The following is an 18,462-nucleotide window of genomic DNA, read 5'->3' as shown; positions in this document are numbered from 1 at the left end:
CTCCAATGGAGCCTTGGCTGCGGGAAGGGAAGAGAGAGACAGAGAGGAAGGAGAGGAGGAGGGGTGGAGAAGCAGATGGGCACTTCTCCTGTGTGCCCTGGCCGGGAATCAAACCCGGGACTCCCGCACGCCAGGCCAACGCTCTACCACTGAGCCAACCGGCCAGGGCCCCATTTTTTTCTTAATGTTTCCTTAATTCTGCACCATTAGGAGCCGCGCTGGTCCGCAACACAACATAATGAATTAAAAATAAAATTTTTTTTAAAGAAAAAGATATTATTAAATTAGTCCAGTGCTTAGACCGGAGGGGAGGGGCTGTCCCCCGCTGATACCTGGTCGGCCGGGAGCACACAGGGTGGGGGGCCGGCGTGCAGAGCACCGTGCAGAGCGTGGGGCAGCAAATGCCCAAGTCAGACGGAGCGGGAGGCGGGAGGTGGGCGGGCAGCTCCGAGTGCAGACTCTTCACAGCGCCTGGACTGGCGGCTGGGGGAGCCAAAGCTCGGGAACCCCGCGAGCGCCCCAGAGGCGGAGCCTGAGGGCGGCGCCAGCACCCGGCAGCGCGGACGGAGAGACGCCGGCGGGCGGAGCCGGCGCAGCGAGCGCAGGTGAGGAGCGGGGCGGGCGGCTGGGCAGCGCGGGTGCGGGGGGGCTGAGGGGCGCGAGCGAGCGGCCGAGGAGGCGGGTGGGACCGCTGGCGCTGCGCCCGAATGACTTCCGAGCTGCCGGCCGCCTCACTGCACGCCCGGAAGCGGCGCGGCGGCTGTGCCCGCGGTCAGACGGCCCCCCGAGTGAGGCCGAGGCCCGGACGCTGGGGCCCAGCAGAAAGACAGGGCTCGCAGCTACAGGCCGCACCGGCCGCTCCCTCCCTCCCTGGCCCGCCCCTGACCCTCACCGGCCTCCCGCCCTGGGCGGGGCCCTCGGGACCGCGCCGGCCGGAGACCTCAGACCCTGCGCCCCCGCCCTCACTGAGGCGGGTGAACGCCCCGCCTCCCGGGCCCTCAGGGTTGATCCGGAGCATCTGCAAAGGTTTTGAAGCTGGGATCTAGACCCTGGGAGCCGGGTTCCGGGAGGTTTGCAGGAAGGATTTCACGCATTTCCGAAATTATAAACAGCACTGAGAGACGGGTATGGTGTAGGTTCCATGTTCAGGAAGTGTGCATAGTTTTTACCAGAGTCTGTAAGGTGGTGCTGTTGGTTAGAAATCTGTGACGCACATAGTGATGCTAAACGTAAAAAGAAACAGGTGAAGTTAATTTAGTGCTATCTTTTATTAACTCAGTGTTGCTAAAATATGACCATTCCAGCATGTAATCACTGTGCATGCAGTCGTCCCCCGCATATCCCCGGTTTCACATTTTGTGGTCGCAGTCAACCACAGTTCGGGAATATTGAATGGAAAATTCCAGAGATACTTAGTAATTTTATTTATTTATTTATTCATTTTAGAGAGGAGGGAGGGAGAAAGAAAGGAGGAGGAGGAGGAGCAGGAAGCATCAACTCCCATCTATGCCTTGACCAGACTAGTGCAGGGTTTTGAACCGGCAACCTCAGTGTTCCCAGGTCGACGCTTTATCCACTGCGCCACCAGAGGTCAGGCTATACTTCGTAAATTTTAAGTTGCACCCCAATCTGAGGAGCATGGCAAAATCTGGCAGGTGACGCACTCAGTCCCGCTTTGTCCCACCTGAGGTGAGAATCATCCTTTGTGCAGCCTGTCCACGCTGTAGATGCCCCGCCCCTTAGACACCTAATAGTGGACTGTGTTATCAGATCAACTGTCATAGATTAGTGCAGTGCTTGAGTTCTAGTAACCCTTATTGTGCTTAATAATGTCCCCAAAGCCATTCGCATTAACTTGTATTACAGTATCTTGTTACAATTGTTTTATTTTATGATTGTTGTTCATCTATCACTGTGCCACCTTTATAACTCAGACTTTATCATAGGTACATATGTATGCTTAGAAAAAAACGTCGCTTATATAGTGTTCAGTACTATCTGTGATTCAAGGCATCCACTGGGAGCTCTTGGAACATGTCCCCCATAATAAGGACTATAAAAATTTTTAATGAGATAGCTTATGTTCTGTTTTTCTAGTAAGTCTTTGAAATTTGAAGTATATTTTATACTTCTGCTACATCTCAATTTAAAATAGCCACATTTCAAGTGCTCAATAGTCACATGTAGCTCATGGCTACCATATTGGACTATACAGTGTAAGGATTTTGGTGGAAACTCCTTACCACATAGTATTCAGCGTTTTTCATAATCTGGCCTCTCTTTTACTTTTTCCTGCTACTTGGCCAAGGCTAGTTATACCCTCACCACTCCAGACAACTTGCCATTACCCTGTAAACCTTTGTTCAAGCTGTTCCTTCTACCTGGAATGCTCTCCCTGGGCCTATTGGGGAAGTACAGCTTCTCCCAAGAGGCTTTTCCTGAGTCCCCTAACCCCAGAAAGGTTTTCTCACACCTTCCTCAGTGTTCCCCTAGTGCTGCATTCATGGCTGGATTAGAGCACTTACCACATGCTGTATAATTAATTGTTCTTGAGGCTGCCTCCATGGCTAGTATAGGGTCCTCCGTATCTCTGTTGTGATCATGGCAGGCACCTAATAGTTGATCAGTAAGTGTTTGCAGATGGAATGAATAAATCTCCAACCAGCAATACTCAGCCTCTTCTTGAATGGATCCCATACTTCCTTGTTCCAGAGATTTGTGCCTAAAGTCCCCCCTTGTGTATGTACATACACACACAGATGTGGTAAACAACCGTGAGGTGTGCATTTCAAGATGTGCATAGGAAAGTGTCTTCTGCTTTTTATCCCCTCCCATCTTACAGATGGGAAAAGTCACATGCAGGGCTAAGTTAGGGTGGCCGGCCAATTTGCACCTATGTGAATACAAAGAAGTAGGGGATTCTCTTTGATAGGTAGGGGGCTCTCAGAGATAGGGTTCCTCAGGTAGTTAGGTGTCAACTGGCCCCACTTTGGTTTGATAGGAAGAGAAGTGAGGAGGTGACACTGGGCTCTGATAAGGATTCAGGCAGGTTCAGGTCTGAGGTCTGAGATGCTGAGGATGTCACTGCTGGAGAACAAGCCTGAGTGGAGCCATCATCTCGGGAGGGCAAGGGCTGGCCTGGCAAGGCGAGGGGAGGACAAGTAGGGTAGAAGGAAGGGCCGGGAAAGTCAGCAAGGGGTGTGAAGGAGGAAGCACACAGGCTTGGTGAGGGTGGTGTGACACATTGGGATACCACTTAGAGGGCAGTGCCACGCCAAGTCTGTAGCATGGGAAGTAGAGTCAGATATTCAGAGAAGGCAAGCAGCTTGCACAAGGTCACGTAGCACTAAGCCCAAATGCAGGCTCCTGAGCCCTCCCTGCCACACTTACCCAGCCCCTCTCACACCTTTGCAAGCAGGGGCCCCACATGGTGCCAAGGAAAACAGGTCTAGGGCACAGTGCCAGGCCCAATTAGTGTCTTCCTCACCACCTTCTACCAAGGGGCTCTGATTAGGCCTGTTTATAGGAGCGCAGTGCCTTAACATTCTGCCTGGTGCATCTGTTGCCAGTCAAGGCAGTACCATCTGCATTGTGATTGCTGCTCTAGTGGCACCAGGGAGTGGAGTTAATTAAACCCAGTAGAAATAGTCTGTCCTGTCGTACAGTTGACGAGTGCTTTCCTTCCTCTATCTTGCCCCCACATGCCCCTTCTTCCTTCTGCCCCGCTTCGTCTGGACAGCGATACCTAGAGTCACTAGCCACCGCCTGTCCTATCTCAGGAGCAAGCCCTGAGTTCCTCAGAGGTCAAAGTGAGAAGAAGCCAGGAGTACCATTCTCTGTGATTTTCCAGATGTGGGTATCATTTGGCAATTAACTGAGGCATTTTTCTCCCTGAATCCATCCCTCCTTCTGCTTCCAGGCTGTTTTTCATGATGCAGCAAGGGTTTCTTTCTTTTTTTTTTTCTTTTTTTTTTTTTTTACAGAGACAGAGAGTCAGAGAGAGGGGCAGACAGGGACAGACAGACAGGAATGGAGAGATGAGAAGCATCAATCATCAGTTTTTTGTCGCGACACCTTAGTTCATTGATTGCTTTCTCGTATGTGCCTTGACTGCGGGCCTTCAGCAGACCGAGTGACCCCTTGCTCGAGCCAGCGACCTTGGGTCCAAGCTGGTGAGCTTTGCTCAAACCAGATGAGCCCGCACTCAAGCTGGCAACCTCGGGGTCTCGAACCTGGGTCCTCCGCATCTCCGGCTCTCCATCCACTGTGTCACCGCCTGGTCAGGCAAGGATTTCTTAGGAGGTTGGGATGAGATACTGTATAATGAGGGTGTTCAGCAGGGTTCCAAGCACCTGATGGGGTCAGTCAGTGTTACACCTTCTCTGAGCCCTCTTCGTCAACCTCTGTTGTCCCTACCATTTCCCTCTTTCACTCACTCAATAAGCAACAGAAGACCAGCTCCTGTGGGCTCCTGGCTTGCCACCAGAAGTTCTGTCCCAGCTCCCCACAGGCTGAGCCTGTGGCAGACGGTCAGGGTTCGGGACTATGTTCTCTTCTCTCAGCGCCTTGCTCTGTGGTAGCTGGGGGGTGGCCAAGTGTGGGGCGGCCCTGAGGCTCTGGTTCCCACCCACAGGCACCATGACTCCCATGAGGACCCAGCACTCGTTGGCAGGTCAGACCTACACAGTGCCCCTTATCCAGCCAGACCTGCGGCGAGAGGAGGCCATCCATCAGGCAGCGGATGCCCTGCAGTACCTGCAGAAGGTCTCTGGAGATATCTTTAGCAGGTGAGTGCTGCCACTCGTCCCCACCTGATCAGGGGCTTCTCCCACCCTGGCAGTCATCCTTCTGTTCCCGGGAACGCACCTTCTAGGAGCAGCCCTTTTCAGTGATTCCTGGTCATGGGGGAACCAGCTGGCTTCCCTGTGCCCAAGGGGCCCAACTTAGAAGCTTTTTCTCTCTCTTTTTTTTTTTTTAATTATAATTTTATTTTTTTAATGGGGCAACATCAATAAATCAGGTTACATATATTCAAAGATCAACAAGTCCAGGTTATCTTGTCTTTCAATTATGTTGCATACCCATCACCCAAAGTCAGATTGTCCTCTGTCACCTTCTATCTAGTTTTCTTTGTGCCCCCCTCCCTCCCTTTCCCTCTCCCTTTCCCCCCTCCCCCCGTAACCACCACACTCTTATCAATGTCTCTTAGTTTCACTTTTATGTCCCACCTACATATGGAATAATGCAGTTCCTGGTTTTTTCTGATTTACTTATTTCACTTCGTATAATGTTATCAAGATCCCACCATTTTGCTGTAAATGATCCGATGTCATCATTTCTTATGGCTGAGTAGTATTCCATAGTGTATATGTGCCACATCTTCTTTATCCAGTCGTCTATTGACGGGCTTTTTGGTTGTTTCCATGTCCTGGCCACTGTGAACAATGCTGCAATGAACATGGGGCTGCATGTGTCTTCACGTATCAATGTTTCTGAGTTTTTGGGGTATATACCCAGTAGAGGGATTGCTGGGTCATAAGGTAGTTCTATTTTCAGTTTTTTGAGGAACCACCATACTTTCTTCCATAATGGTTGTACTACTTTACATTCCCACCAACAGTGTATGAGGGTTCCTTTTTCTCCACAGCCTCTCCAACATTTGCTATTACCTGTCTTGTTAATAATAGCTAATCTAACAGGTGTGAGGTGGTATCTCATTGCAGTTTTGATTTGCATTTCTCTAATAGCTAAAGAAGATGAGCATCTTTTCATATATCTGTTGGCCATTTGTACTTGCTCCTGGGAGAAGTGTCTGTTCATGTCCTCTTCCCATTTTTTTATTGGATTGTTTGTTTGTTTGTTGTTGAGTTTTATGAGTTCTTTGTATATTTTGGATATTAGGCCCTTATCTGAGCTGTTGTTTGAAAATATCATTTCCCATTTAGTTGGCTGTCTGTTTATTTTGTTATCAGTTTCTCTTGCTGAGCAAAAACTTCTTAGTCTGATGTAGTCCCATTCATTAATTTTTGCCTTCACTTCTCTTGCCTGTGGAGTCAAATTCATAAAATGCTCTTTAAAACCCAGGTCCATGAGTTTAGTACCTATGTCTTCTTCTATGTACTTAATTGTTTCAGGTCTTATGTTTAGATCTTTGATCCATTTTGAGTTAATTTTAGTTCAGGGGGACAGACTGTAGTCCAGTTTCATTCTTTTGCATGTGGCTTTCCAGTTTTCCCAGCACCATTTATTGAAGAGGCTTTCTTTTCTCCATTGTATGTTCTTGGCCCCTTTATCAAAAATTATTTGACTATATATATGTGGTTTTATTTCTGGACTTTCGATTCTGTTCCATTGGTCTGAGTGTCTATTTTTCTGCCAATACCATGCTGTTTTGATTGTCGTGGCCCTATAATAGAGTTTGAAGTCAGGTATTGTAATGCCCCCAGCTTCATTCTTTTTCTTTAGGATTGCTTTGGCTATTCGGGGTTTTTTATAGTTCCATATAAATCTGATGATTTTTTGCTCTATTTCTTTAAAAAATGTCATTGGAATTTTGATGGGAATTGCATTAAATTTGTATATTGCTTTGGGTAATATAGCCATCTTGATTATATTTATTCTTCCTAACCAAGAACAAGGAATATTCTTCCATCTCATTATATCTTTCTCAATTTCTCTTAACAATGGTTTATAGTTTTCATTATATAAGTCCTTTACATTCTTTGTTATGTTTATTCCTAAGTATTTTATTTTTTTTGTTGCAATTGTGAAGGGGATTATTCTTTTGAGTTCATTCTCAATTGTTTCGTTGTTGGCATATAGAAAGGCTATTGACTTCTGTATGTTAATTTTGTATCCTGCGACCTTACTGTATTGGCTTATTGTTTCTAGTAGTCTTTTTGTGGATTCTTTGGGGTTTTCGATGTATAGGATCATATCATCTGCAAAAAGTGATACCTTTACTTCTTCTTTTCTGATATGGATGCCTTTTATTTCTTTGTCTTGTCTGATTGCTCTGGCTAGAACCTCTAGTACCACATTAAATAAGAGTGGAGAGAGTGGACAACCCTGTCTTGTTCCTGATTTAAGGGGGAAAACCTTCAGTTTTGTGCCATTTAATATGATGTTAGCTGATGGTTTATCATATATGGCCTTTATCATGTTGAGATATTTTCCTTCTATACCCATTTTGTTGAGAGTCTTAAACATAAAATTGTGTTGTATTTTATCGAAAGCCTTTTCTGCATCTATTGATAAGATCATGTGGTTTTTGTTCTTTGTTTTGTTGATATGGTGTATTATGTTAACCGTTTTACGTATGTTGAACCATCCTTGAGATTCTGGGATGAATCCCACTTGATCATGATGTATTATTTTTTTAATATGTTGTTGTATTCGATTTGCTAGTATTTTGTTTAGTATTTTAGCATCTGTATTGATTAGAGATATTGGTCTGTAGTTTTCTTTTTTTGTGCCATCCTTGCCTGGTTTTGGTATGAGGGTTATGTTGGCCTCATTAAATGTGTTTGGAAGTATTGCTTCTTCTTCAATTTTTTGGAAGACTTTCAGTAGAATAGGAACCAAGTCTTCTTTGAATGTTTGATAAAATTCTCTGGTATAGCCGTCAGGTCCTGGACTTTTATTTTTGGGGAGGTTTTTAATGGTTTTTTCTATTTCTTCTCTACTAATAGGTCTGTTTAGGCTTTCTGCTTCTTCTTGACTCAGTCTAGGAAGGTTGTATTGTTCTAGGAATTTATCCATTTCTTCTAGATTGTTGAATTTAGTGGCATAAAGTTTTTCATAGTATTCTACAATAATTCTTTGTATATCTACGGTGTCCGTGGTGATTTCTCCTCTTTCATTTTGGATTTTGTTTATATGAATTCTTTCTCTTTTTTCCTTGGTAAGTCTTGCCAAGGGTTTGTCAATTTTATTGATCTTTTCAAAGAACCAACTCTTTGTTCTATTAATTTTTTCTATAGTTTTACTGTTCTCTATTTCATTTATTTCTGCTCTGATTTTTATTATCTCCTTTCTTCGGCTAGTTTTGGGTTGTTTTTGTTCTTCTTTTTCTAGTTCCTTAAGGTGTGAAGTTAAGTGGTTCACTTGGTAAACTGTCTCTTGTTTGTTCATATATGCCTGAAGTGATATGAACTTCCCTCTTATCACTGCTTTTGCTGCATCCCATAGATTCTGATATGTCGTATTGTCATTTTCATTAGTCTGTATATATCTTTTGATCTCTGCACTTATTTCTTCTTTGACCCATTCATTTTTTAAAAGTATGTTGTTTAGTTTCCAAATTTTTGTGGGTTTTTCCCCCTCTTTTTTGCAGTTGAATTCTAGTTTCAAGGCTTTATGATCAGAAAATATGCTTGGTACAACTTCGATTTTTCTGAATTTGCTGATGTTGTTTTTGTGGCCCAACATATGGTCAATTCTTGAGAATGATCCATGTACACTGGAGAAAAATGTATACTCAGTCACTTTGGGATGAAATGTCCTGTAGATGTCTATCATATCCAGGTGCTCTAGTGTTTTGTTTAAGGCCACTATATCTTTGTTGATTCTCTGTTTGGATGACCAATCTAGAGCCGTCAGCAGTGTATTGAGGTCTCCAAGTATGATTGTATTTTTGTCAGTTTTTGTTTTAAGGTCAATAAGTAGCTGTCTTATATATTTTGGTGCTCCTTGGTTTGGTGCATATATATTAAGAATTGTTATGTCTTCTTGATTCAATGTCCCCTTAGCCATTATGAAATGCCATTTTTGTCTCAGTACTTTTGTTGTCTTGTAGTCAGCATTATCAGATATGAGTATTGCTACGCCTGCTTTTTTTTGGATGTTATTTGCTTGGAGTATTGTTTTCCAGCCTTTTACTTTGAATTTGTTTTTATCCTTGTTACTTAGATGAGTTTCCTGTAGGCAGCATACAGTTGGATTTTCTTTTTTAATCCATTCTGCTACTCTGTGTCTTTTTATTGGTAAGTTTAATCCGTTTACATTTAGTGTAATTATTGACACTTGTGAGTTCCCTATTGCCATTTTATAGATTGCTTTCTGTTAGTTTTGTGTCTTGTTTGATCCTTCTCTTTCGTTTTTTTATCTTTTGTTTTTATTTGGTTGTATTCCATACATCTTTCCACTGTTGCTATCTTTTTTATCTCATGTGCTTCTGTGGTGGTTTTTTCAATGGTGGTTACCTTTAGGTAATGAAAAGGGTTCCTACCCTGTTCATTGTAGCGCACTATTTTGTGAGTACTTTTGCACTCCATCGTCCTTTGCTACTGTTAATCTCCATCCTCTCCCCCCTTTCTTTTTGTTATTGTCACAGTTTAAATTTGGTTTTATTGTGTTCTTCTTGGAGTTTTTACTTGTGGCTTTATTTTTTTTGTTCTTTGTATCTGATTGGAGAACCCCCTTTAGTAATTCCTGGAGTGGGGGTTTTCTGATGATAAATTCCCTCATCTTTTCTGTATCTGTGAATGTTTTTATTTCTCCTTCATATTTGAAGGATAGCTTTGATGGGTATAGTATTCGTGGCTGAAAGTTCCTCTCTTTCAGGACTTTAAATATTGGGGTCCACTCTCTTCTAGCTTGTAGAGTTTCTGCTGAGAAATCGGATGATAATCTAATGGGCCTTCCTTTATATGTTGTATTCTTCTTTTCCCTGGCTGCCTTGAGAATTTTTTCTTTGCCATTGGTTTGTGCCAATTTCATTATGATGTGCCTTGGAGTAGGTTTGTTGGGGTTAAGAAAACTCGGAGTTCTGTTTGCTTCATGAATTTGAGGCTTTAGTTCTTTCCACAGGCTTGGGAAGTTCTCATCTATTATTTGTTTGAGTATGTTCTCCATTCCATTTTCTCTCTCTTCTCCCTCTGATATACCTATTATTCTTATGTTATTCTTTCTGATGGAGTCAGATAATTCTTGTAGGGCTATCTCATTTTTTTTAATTTTTGAGTCTCTTTCTTCCTCTCTCTGTTGTGCCTCAAGTTGCTTGTCTTCTATTTCACTAATCCTCTCTTCTATCTGGCCTGTTCTATTAGCCAAGCTTGTTACCTCGTTTTTCAGCTCGTGAATTGAGTTTTTCATCTCTGTTTGATTTGTTTTTATAGTTTCAATTTCCTTGGACATATATTCTTTGTGTTCATTGAGTTGTTTTCTGAGCTCCCTAAATTGCCTTTCTGTGTTTTCTTGTATATCTCTGAGTATTTTTAGGATTTCTATCTTGAATTCTCTGTCATTTAACTCCAAGGTTTCCAATATATTAAATTTTTTTCTCCATAGATTTTTCCTCTTCTATCTGTGTTACCTCTCTTTCTTTTGTATCCATGATATTCGATTTTCTCTTCCTTAATGGCATCTGAGGGTGGTTTTGTTGATAGTATTAATGAGATTTAATAAAAAATAAAAAGTTAAAAAAATAAAAAATTGAAAAAAGTTTTTTTAAAAAAAATTAATAATGAAATAAAGAAAAATAAAATAAAATAAAAATTTTAAAAAAGAAAATTATTCCCCCCCTCCTTTTTTTTCTGTCCTCTCCTCTCCCCTCTTTCTTAAGAAAATCTTGTGGTGAACTGTGAATTATATTGTATTTAATAGAACAAACAATGCCTGTAATGGAGGGCCTGAATTGGGGAAAAGTAATAAAGGGGCAAGAAAAAAATAAATAAATAAATAAAAAGGGTGGGGGTATGGACCCACAAAAAGCAAATAATGAAAAAATTTGGATCAAGAATAAAATGATTTGCGTTTAGGTGTTGGTTGACTAAGAGTTATGATGAGAGGAGTAAGAGGGAAACAGGAAAATGGGGGGGACAAATTAAAAAATTACTATTGTATTTAGTGGAACAAGAGCTTGATAAAATGGAGAGCCAGGGATGGGAGCACTGCTAGTGAGTTAAAAAGGTGAAGTAAAAACCCCCCAAAATGCCACAAACATAAGTTTGAGTCCCAGATAAAATAATTTATTTGTTATTGAGGTTTGAATGAGAGGAGATGTAAAGGAAAAAGGAAGAAACTAATATAGAGGGAGAAAAGAAGAGAGAGAGAGAAAAAAAAGAGGGAACCACTAAAAGAAGAAAAAAGAAAAAAGAGAGAGAGAGAGAGAGTTAAGGGTTTTGGAGTGCAACCCTCATAGAGAGAAAGGAAGAGGAAAGAAAAGATAATGGGAGATGTAACACTTATGGGTAGTGTAGTTCAAGGAGAGGAGAGAGTAAGACCAGTAGGGAGTTAAACGACCAAATTGGAGGAGGAAAAAAAAAAAGAAAAAAAGAAAAAAAAATCAAGGATGAAGATAGAAACAAACGAACAAATATAATAAAATGGGATAGGTTATAAAGTCTGCGGATTATTCTGATTTTGAGAGGTTATCTTCTTGCTTTTTCTTTTCTCTCCCTCTTCCTGGTCGGCGACTCTGTACCCCGGGTTCTGCCCCTTTGGCACGCTCAGGTAGAGGTTTGCAGTTGATAGTCTCTATGGCGATGTCATGTATTGTGCTTCAGTCTCGTTGGCAGTCGAGGCTCATTAGCGTTTATAGGCTCCGACAGTGAGAGAGTCCGTGTTCCAGGAGCCTCTCTCCTAGTCTTTCCTTCCTCAACCAGCAGCCTGAGAATCCAGGTATGGGGTTGCTGCTGCCTCTGCCTGGATAGTAAGAGGCTCAAAGAGCTGGCAACTCCCCACTCTATTCCCACTCAGCACAGGGCTCTGGGTAAGGCTCAGTCAGTCAGAGCTGCTAGCATAATCAGCCGGGGCTTTTGCCTACTCAAAGACCTCTGGCTCTGTCACTCTGTCCGGTAACACAGGCGGGTCTGCGCACACAGACCAGGATGTTAGACCGGAAGTCTCACCCTCTGAGTGAAACCCCCCGCCTGCACTGAAAAGTTCCAATGTTGGAATTGGCTCTCGCTCGTCCCCGTGTGCCGCTCTTTCAAGGCGCTGGGGCAGCCCGTGACTCCGCCCTCGGCCCACACAAAGGCCCCCGACTCTGCCCCTCTGTGGGACAACACGGGCTCCCACTCCGGAGGTGCTGGGAGGAGGCTCCTTCCCACTCTCCGTGCGCGCAGACCAGGATGTGAGGCCGGAGTCTCGCCCTCTGAGTGAAACCTCCCGCCCGCACTGAAAAGTTCCAGTGTTGGAATTAGCTCTCGCTTCCTCCCCGTGTGCGGCTCTCCCCGGGTGCTGGGGCAGCCCGGAGGCTTTCGGCCCACACAAAGGCCTCTGACTCTGCCTCTCTGTGGAGTAACACGGGCGCACCCTCCGGGGGCTTTGGAAGGAATCTCTCACCCACTATGTGCCTACCAGGGGATCAGGTAAAATGGCTGCCCCGCTTGTCTTTCTTTGTCTGGGTTTGGCGCGAGTGTTAGCTGTATTGCCCGGGTTGTCACAGGAACAGTTTTTCCTTGGCTTGGATCTCCGTGCCACAGCCTGGTTCGGCCGTTTGTGCCGTGGCCTGGATCTATTCACCCCCTTTGCCTGCCTTAGTTTCTATATTCTCCGTTTCCAGTGAAAATTGCCCTGTTTAGGTTAGTGAGGAAGGCAGAGCATTTCTTACTCCCTATTTCCTTCGGGGTTTGGTTATATATTTAGCCAATTTTTCGCTCGATCATACCTTTGGGTGTATTGCGAAACATCTGGAGGCTCCAAGGATAGGTTTTTCTGTTTCTGGTTGAAGATCTTGTTGAGGTTTGGGGGAGATTTATCGGTAACACTTCCTACTCCGCCATTACTCTGACGTCATCTCTCAGAAGCTTTTTCTCTTAAGTATACTTCTTGAAAGAGCTTAAGTGCCACTTAGTCTCTTGGGTTCCATGTGGCCCCCACACCCCTGGTGGTGAAACTGCTCTCCTAACTTGTACTCTTCCTTCCCCTGGGGCCTATTCCCCACTTATTCCTGCAGTTAGCAAATACGTATCCAACACTTCTTGTGTGCAAGGCACCGCTACTGTCCTTAGTAACAGCGGTGACAAGGCAGTGTCCCTGTTCAACTAGAGGGTATACTCTGTCTGGAGAGGTAGACTGTAATTAGTCAACTGCATGTTAGTTTTTAAATTAAATTGTGATAAGACCTATTTTAAAATACTTTCGTAGTCACTAATATTTATAAAGCATTAACCATGGGCCACCATTCCTCTGAAGTACATGAGTTCATTTAACTCTCACAACTTTATGAGGAGCTACCATTGTTATCTAGTTTATAGATGAGGAAACAGGCACAGAATGGCTAAGAGACTTGCCCGAGTGGCAGAGCCCTGGGTCACAGCCAGGTCTTGTGGCTCCAGACTCTGGAGTTCTACTGTCTTTGTGAAGGGAAGGGGGGATGCTACGAGGTTGTGGTTGTTAACAGGCCTGACTTGGTCTGGGGGGGTCAGAGGAGGCTTATGCATGGGAAAAGATGCATGGTAAAATCTGAAGGGTGGCCCTGGCTGGTTGGCTCAGTGGTAGAGCGTCGGCCTGGCGTGCAGAACTCCCGGGTTCGATTCCCGGCCAGGGCACACAGGAGAGGCGCCCATCTGCTTCTCCACCCCTCCCCCTCTCCTTCCTCTCTGTCTCTCTCTTCCCCTCCCGCAGCCAAGGCTCCACTGAAGCAAAGATGGCCCGGGCGCTGGAGTGGCTCTGGTCGCAACAGAGCGACGCCCTGGAGGGGCAGAGCATCGCCCCCTGGTGGGCGTGCCGGGTGGATCCCGGTCGGGCGCATGCGGGAGTCTGTCTGACTGTCTCTCCCTGTTTCCAGCTTCAGAAAAATACAGAAAAAAAAAAAAATTAAAAAAAAAAATCTGAAGGGTGAGCGGGAGTTATTGATGGGGATGTTGGGAAGAAGAATGTTCCAGAGAGAAGTACATGAACTGCAAGACAGCCCTGAGGCGGGAAGGACCTGAGGGACGCCAGTGTGGCCAGGTTGGCAGGAGAGCGAGGAGGTGGGGCCTCACGGTCAGTGACGACTGGGAGTCAGTGAGTGGCAGCTTTTTGTTATCTCCAGTGCTAATCCAGCGCAATCCTGGGCTGTCATGAGCTTCACTCCATGTTGATTTAACATGAGCAAATGGTGGCTGCTGTTTTCTTACAAGGCCCCAGGTTTTGTCCTGTCTTTCTCTGGCCATAGGCTACCTGAGATGGGCTTGGATCTTCTTCCTAGTTGCCCCCATCATGCCTCACGTAGGGACCCTTTATCCCGCCCAGTGTAAAGTATTTCACTGCCTGACTCGGGTCATCTCATGGTCCATGTCATCCCCCACCCACCCCATGCCCAGTCCAGGAAGCCCCCTCTGTATCACCAGGCAACGCCTCTTTCCTCCATCAGTTGGGAGTCCACCTTTTCCTGAAGCCTTCCCTAGTGGGAGCAGAAAACAGGGTCATCGTCTTCAGTTGGACTTGGTATAAACACCAGGTCCTCTGGACTCTTCTGCCTGTTACCTTCCCACTGACGTTCCTGCCTGCCCAGAGCCTGAGTATAAATATAACCAGGGGGCAGTGCCCAGTGCTTCAGGGCGTTGACTCTGGGGCAGACTGCCTGGCTCCAGCTGGCCTCCCCATTTGCTGGCTCTGTGTCTTTGGGAAAGTTACTTCTCTAAGCCTCAGTTGTTCTCGTCTATAGTGTGGTGATGATAATGGTGCCTTCCTCATAGGATTATTGTAAACGTTAAAGGAATTAAAACTTGCAGTGGAGTTACGGTACCTGGAATATAGTAAGTGTGCAGTAAATGCTCACTCTTGTAACTTCTCTGCACATTTGCTGCCTACAATGGTCCTTCGTTAACCTGCTATCAGGAGTTATAGAAGTGTGAGGTGCCCCTTTTGTGTGTATTTGTGCTAAATATGCCCAAGGAGCACATAAGCAAGAGGACACAGGCCTTTAAGAGCTGTCAGTTCCAGATTATGGCCACCCCATGCCCAGTGATTGACACGGATGACAAAAATAATCCACCAGGAATATGTGTTTCCTCACCAGGACTGTGACTGCATGCTTGCCTTTCTCTCAGGAGAGCCTTGGGTTTTAGCATACTTTAATTTTCTTTCCTGGTACAGTATTTGGCACCTGTAAACAGTTCCATGGGGTGAGGAGAGGGCAAGAAGGCCATCTCCTGGGCAGGGATGGTGAGTTGGTCAAGCGTGGGTGTGGGCCTTCCAAGTGTCTGAGGGAGGTGAGGATGCTCTCAGGGGCTCTCCAAACCAGGTTCCAGGTCACCCCACTGACCTCCCATCATATGTCCAACTTGTTGGACCCGGGAGATACTGAAGATATGTACGGCGTGTTTCCTGTCCTCAGGGATCTTGCAGTCTGGAATAGGAGAGCGGTAGGTCTTGGTTGTTTCTTAATTGTTTAGCACAAATTGCATGGGCCTCTCAGGATCTGGAGAAGAGAGCGTTAAGTAAGGATAGATGGCATGTTTATCACTCTGAACCCCCCCAACCAGTTTAAGCACAAAGTAACCAATCAGAGTAGGCTTCACCTGAAGGGTGTAGATGATGTATGTGGTCAGGACCTGGCTCTGCTTTCACTCTATCCCTGCTCCTAGCCTGTGTGTTGGCCCCATTCCCAGGTAGGGTTTGCTCTTGTGGTGGCAAAATCACACCAGTAGGGTCAGAGCTCCTAGATTCAAGTTCAAGTCCAGCATTTCATTAGATGTCCTACTTGCCCATTGGCTCAGCCTGGTTCTCCTGTCTGTGCCAGAGCCAGCTGCTGTGGTGAGGGGCGTGACACACTGCCTGGCTCAGAGCTGCTCTCCTGCATTACCCTGAGCCCTGGGGGTAGCCCACCTGAAGTCCAGGGACTGAGTCTGTGGATTGTGCCATGAAAACGGGCTGTTACCTGAATAAGGAAGAAATCGCTGGTAGCGAGGAGAACCACGTGCCTGTACAGGTGGTCAGGGAAGGCCTCCTAAAGGGAAGGGCATGAACTGGGCCACAGCAGGGGCAGGCTATGGTGAGGCAGGACTGGGCATATGGGCCTGCAGGCCATCTGGTGGGCTCTGGATATGTGCGCCAAAGGCTTAGAAGCCGGAACGGAGCACGGTGTGTGCCAGCTCCCAGAGCACAGACTGCTGCCTGTCCCATATGGTCAGCTCCGCCACCGCCATGCAGGACAGGACAGGGTGTGAAAAGTGAACCTGACCTGCGTCTGTGGGTCTCTCTCTCCACTCTGGTCGCCCGATGGGAGCTTGCTTCTGGCTGAGGCTCTGCAGAGCTGTGGGAGCGCTCCAGGGCAGAGGAGTGGGAGGGCTGGGTGAGGGAGACTGGGATTGTAAGTCAGGGCCCAGGGGGAGGGGGGCTTCTCTGAACAAGGCGGGACTGTGAGCTTGATCCAGGGGTTGTAGGGAGCCTGGATAGGCACTTCTGCAGGGAGGGATGAGACAGAAGAGTTTGGGAAGGTTTGTCAGGCAGTGGTCACAGTTGACAAGAAGGGGAGAGAGTGAATTCCAGGGGCACCTGGAAGCTGTTTGCGCCTCAGGGCATGGGAGGGATAAGGATGCAGTCCTGAGAGTTGCAGGCTGGATAAGGGATGTTTCAAAGGGAACAGTGACAACATGACAGAATGGGAAAGAGCATGAAGGCAAGGGAGGAGTCAGGGATGACCCGAGCCAGGGTGGGGAGTGGCTGTAGCCTCTTTCTTCCACCCCCACCCCCATCCTGGAGCAATGAACAAGCAAGGGGGCCTTTTGTTTCTCATGGGCATCTGTGGTGGGGATGTGACCCCAGCTTGGAAATCTCCCCCCTTAAACATGCTCCTCCCGCTGTAAACCTGCAGAGAAGAGGCACTTTCTATCCCCCACTTCAGGTCTGGGCCCAGTCTTGCAGGCAGGAGAGCTCCTAGAACAGCAGTTCTCAACCTGTGGGTCGCGACCCCGACGGGGGTCGAACGACCAAAACACAGGGGTCGCCTAAAGCCATCGGAAAATACATATGGCTTTAGGCGACCCCTGTGTTTTGGTCATTTGACCCCCGTCGGGGTCGCGACCCACAGGTTGAGAACCACTGTCCTAGAAAATTAGTGTTCCAAGCTGGCATTCCTTCCTCCTGCTCTGCTGCAGGGGGAGCTGTGCAGGTTGGAGAGAATGACAGGACTTCTCAGGCTCTCCCGGACCCTCCCTTCCAGCCCAGACCCTGCTTCTTGTTGGAATCCATGGGAGTTCGAAAAGACCAGAGTAACAGGCTTTATTGAAAGAAAGAAAGGAACCCTACCGGGCACTTCTCCTGGGAGAAGGGGGCAGAAGGGGGCTGGTTACAGACTAGGGGCGAGTTATATAGTGTTTGGGAGAGTCTGAGGGGATACTGAGGCAAAAGACCTGGCATGTCCGGAATGCTGCTTCTTGGGGGGCTTGCCAGATTCTTGAAGTTCCTCTGTCTCAGGGGCGATAGTCCAGTAAGGGTGAGGTCTGACAGATAAGCGGAACATCAAGAGGGCAGTTTGGAATTCACATAATCATTTTTCAACTCTGTGGTTACATGTAAAAGAAAGGCAGTTATTAATTTTATAATATACAGTGAGGGGTGATGAGAAAGAGGAGAAAAAATTGGAAAATTATTGCTTCTTCTGGAGAAACTCAAGAAAAGAACCTTGCCAAGCCAAGTGCCCCCTCCAGTTAAGGAGGTCATCAATTTCCGTGTTGTGAGGTCTGAACCAGGCGATGCTTTTGAAAACCTGAGTGAGGAAGTAAAAAAATTTTGTGAGGTAATAATTGTTAGTTGCTTGCTGCGAGTGCCAAGTGGACAGAGTGACATGGTGATACATGGTCTCCTGGATGAGCCTCATGAGACGTGCTGGTCTGGTTCCTCTCGAATGGGAAGACATGTGGAGATTTTTAGAGACAGGGAACTTGTTGGTGTAAGTTTTTAGAAGGATTGAGTATATGTGTTTTAAAAGGAAGGAGGTTTGGAGAACATTCAGGGGGGAACTTCTCGGGCTGAGGGGCGGCTTCTTCCTGCTGTCATCCCTACCTATTTGATATTTCCCTCGTGAAGTTCTCCTTGGGGTATTGGGGAATAGGAGTGTAGGAGCATTTGATTGTAGGTAAACCTAGAGATTTCTTTCATCCTGGCCTGTAGGAACTTGATAAAGAAGGGGGCAAGTATTTCGAGATCAGGAATGCAGAGATAAGGAGGGTTGTGTAGCGCGGGGTGAAAGTTCTTCCATGGTAAAGTTAGAGTTATTTTTTCCTGGCAGCCCTGGAGAGAGCAGTTAGCTTGAGCTAAAAGAAATGTTTCATGTTCATTTGTAGGCTCTTCTTCAGCCAAGATGACCCAGTGATCTTGTCCCCTTACTATGTGAAGGGTAAAAAGACTGAGAAGCGTTAAGAGGTGAATGCTATTCATTCTCCTAGTTCTTCAAGGATACGGGAGAGCTTTAGGGTTAGGGGACCTGTAGGGGTTGAAAGACAGAATTTAGGAGGTTTGCTGATATAGGGTTTCAGATTTTTCTGTTTCGCATGGGCAGGTTTCAGGGTTGGTGTGTAGGGTTAGGTA

General features: G+C 46.1%; 1 protein-coding gene across 3 annotated transcripts in view; it reads left to right on the top strand.

The window, feature by feature from the left end:
* The first annotated feature begins 476 nt into the window (after positions 1-476).
* Positions 477-18,462, top strand: part of LOC136325029 (WASH complex subunit 1) — a 38,272-nt gene continuing 20,286 nt past the window's right edge. Inside the window, exons 1-2 of one of the 3 annotated variants that reach the window (XM_066258716.1) lie at positions 477-605; positions 4,634-4,787. In XM_066258716.1, coding sequence (XP_066114813.1) covers positions 4,639-4,787 — 149 coding nt within the window. In that variant the 5' untranslated portion in view covers positions 477-605; positions 4,634-4,638. Of the gene's footprint in view, positions 606-1,028; positions 1,126-4,150; positions 4,285-4,633; positions 4,788-18,462 lie in introns of those variants that run through there. The other 2 variants (XM_066258718.1, XM_066258717.1) reach the window with 2 other exon arrangements.

This window comes from Saccopteryx bilineata, chromosome 2 (assembly GCF_036850765.1).
Source record: "Saccopteryx bilineata isolate mSacBil1 chromosome 2, mSacBil1_pri_phased_curated, whole genome shotgun sequence".
NCBI lineage: Eukaryota > Metazoa > Chordata > Mammalia > Chiroptera > Emballonuridae > Saccopteryx > Saccopteryx bilineata.
The sequence above is the reverse complement of the archived record's forward strand: the minus strand, read 5'-3'. Positions and strand labels throughout refer to the sequence as shown.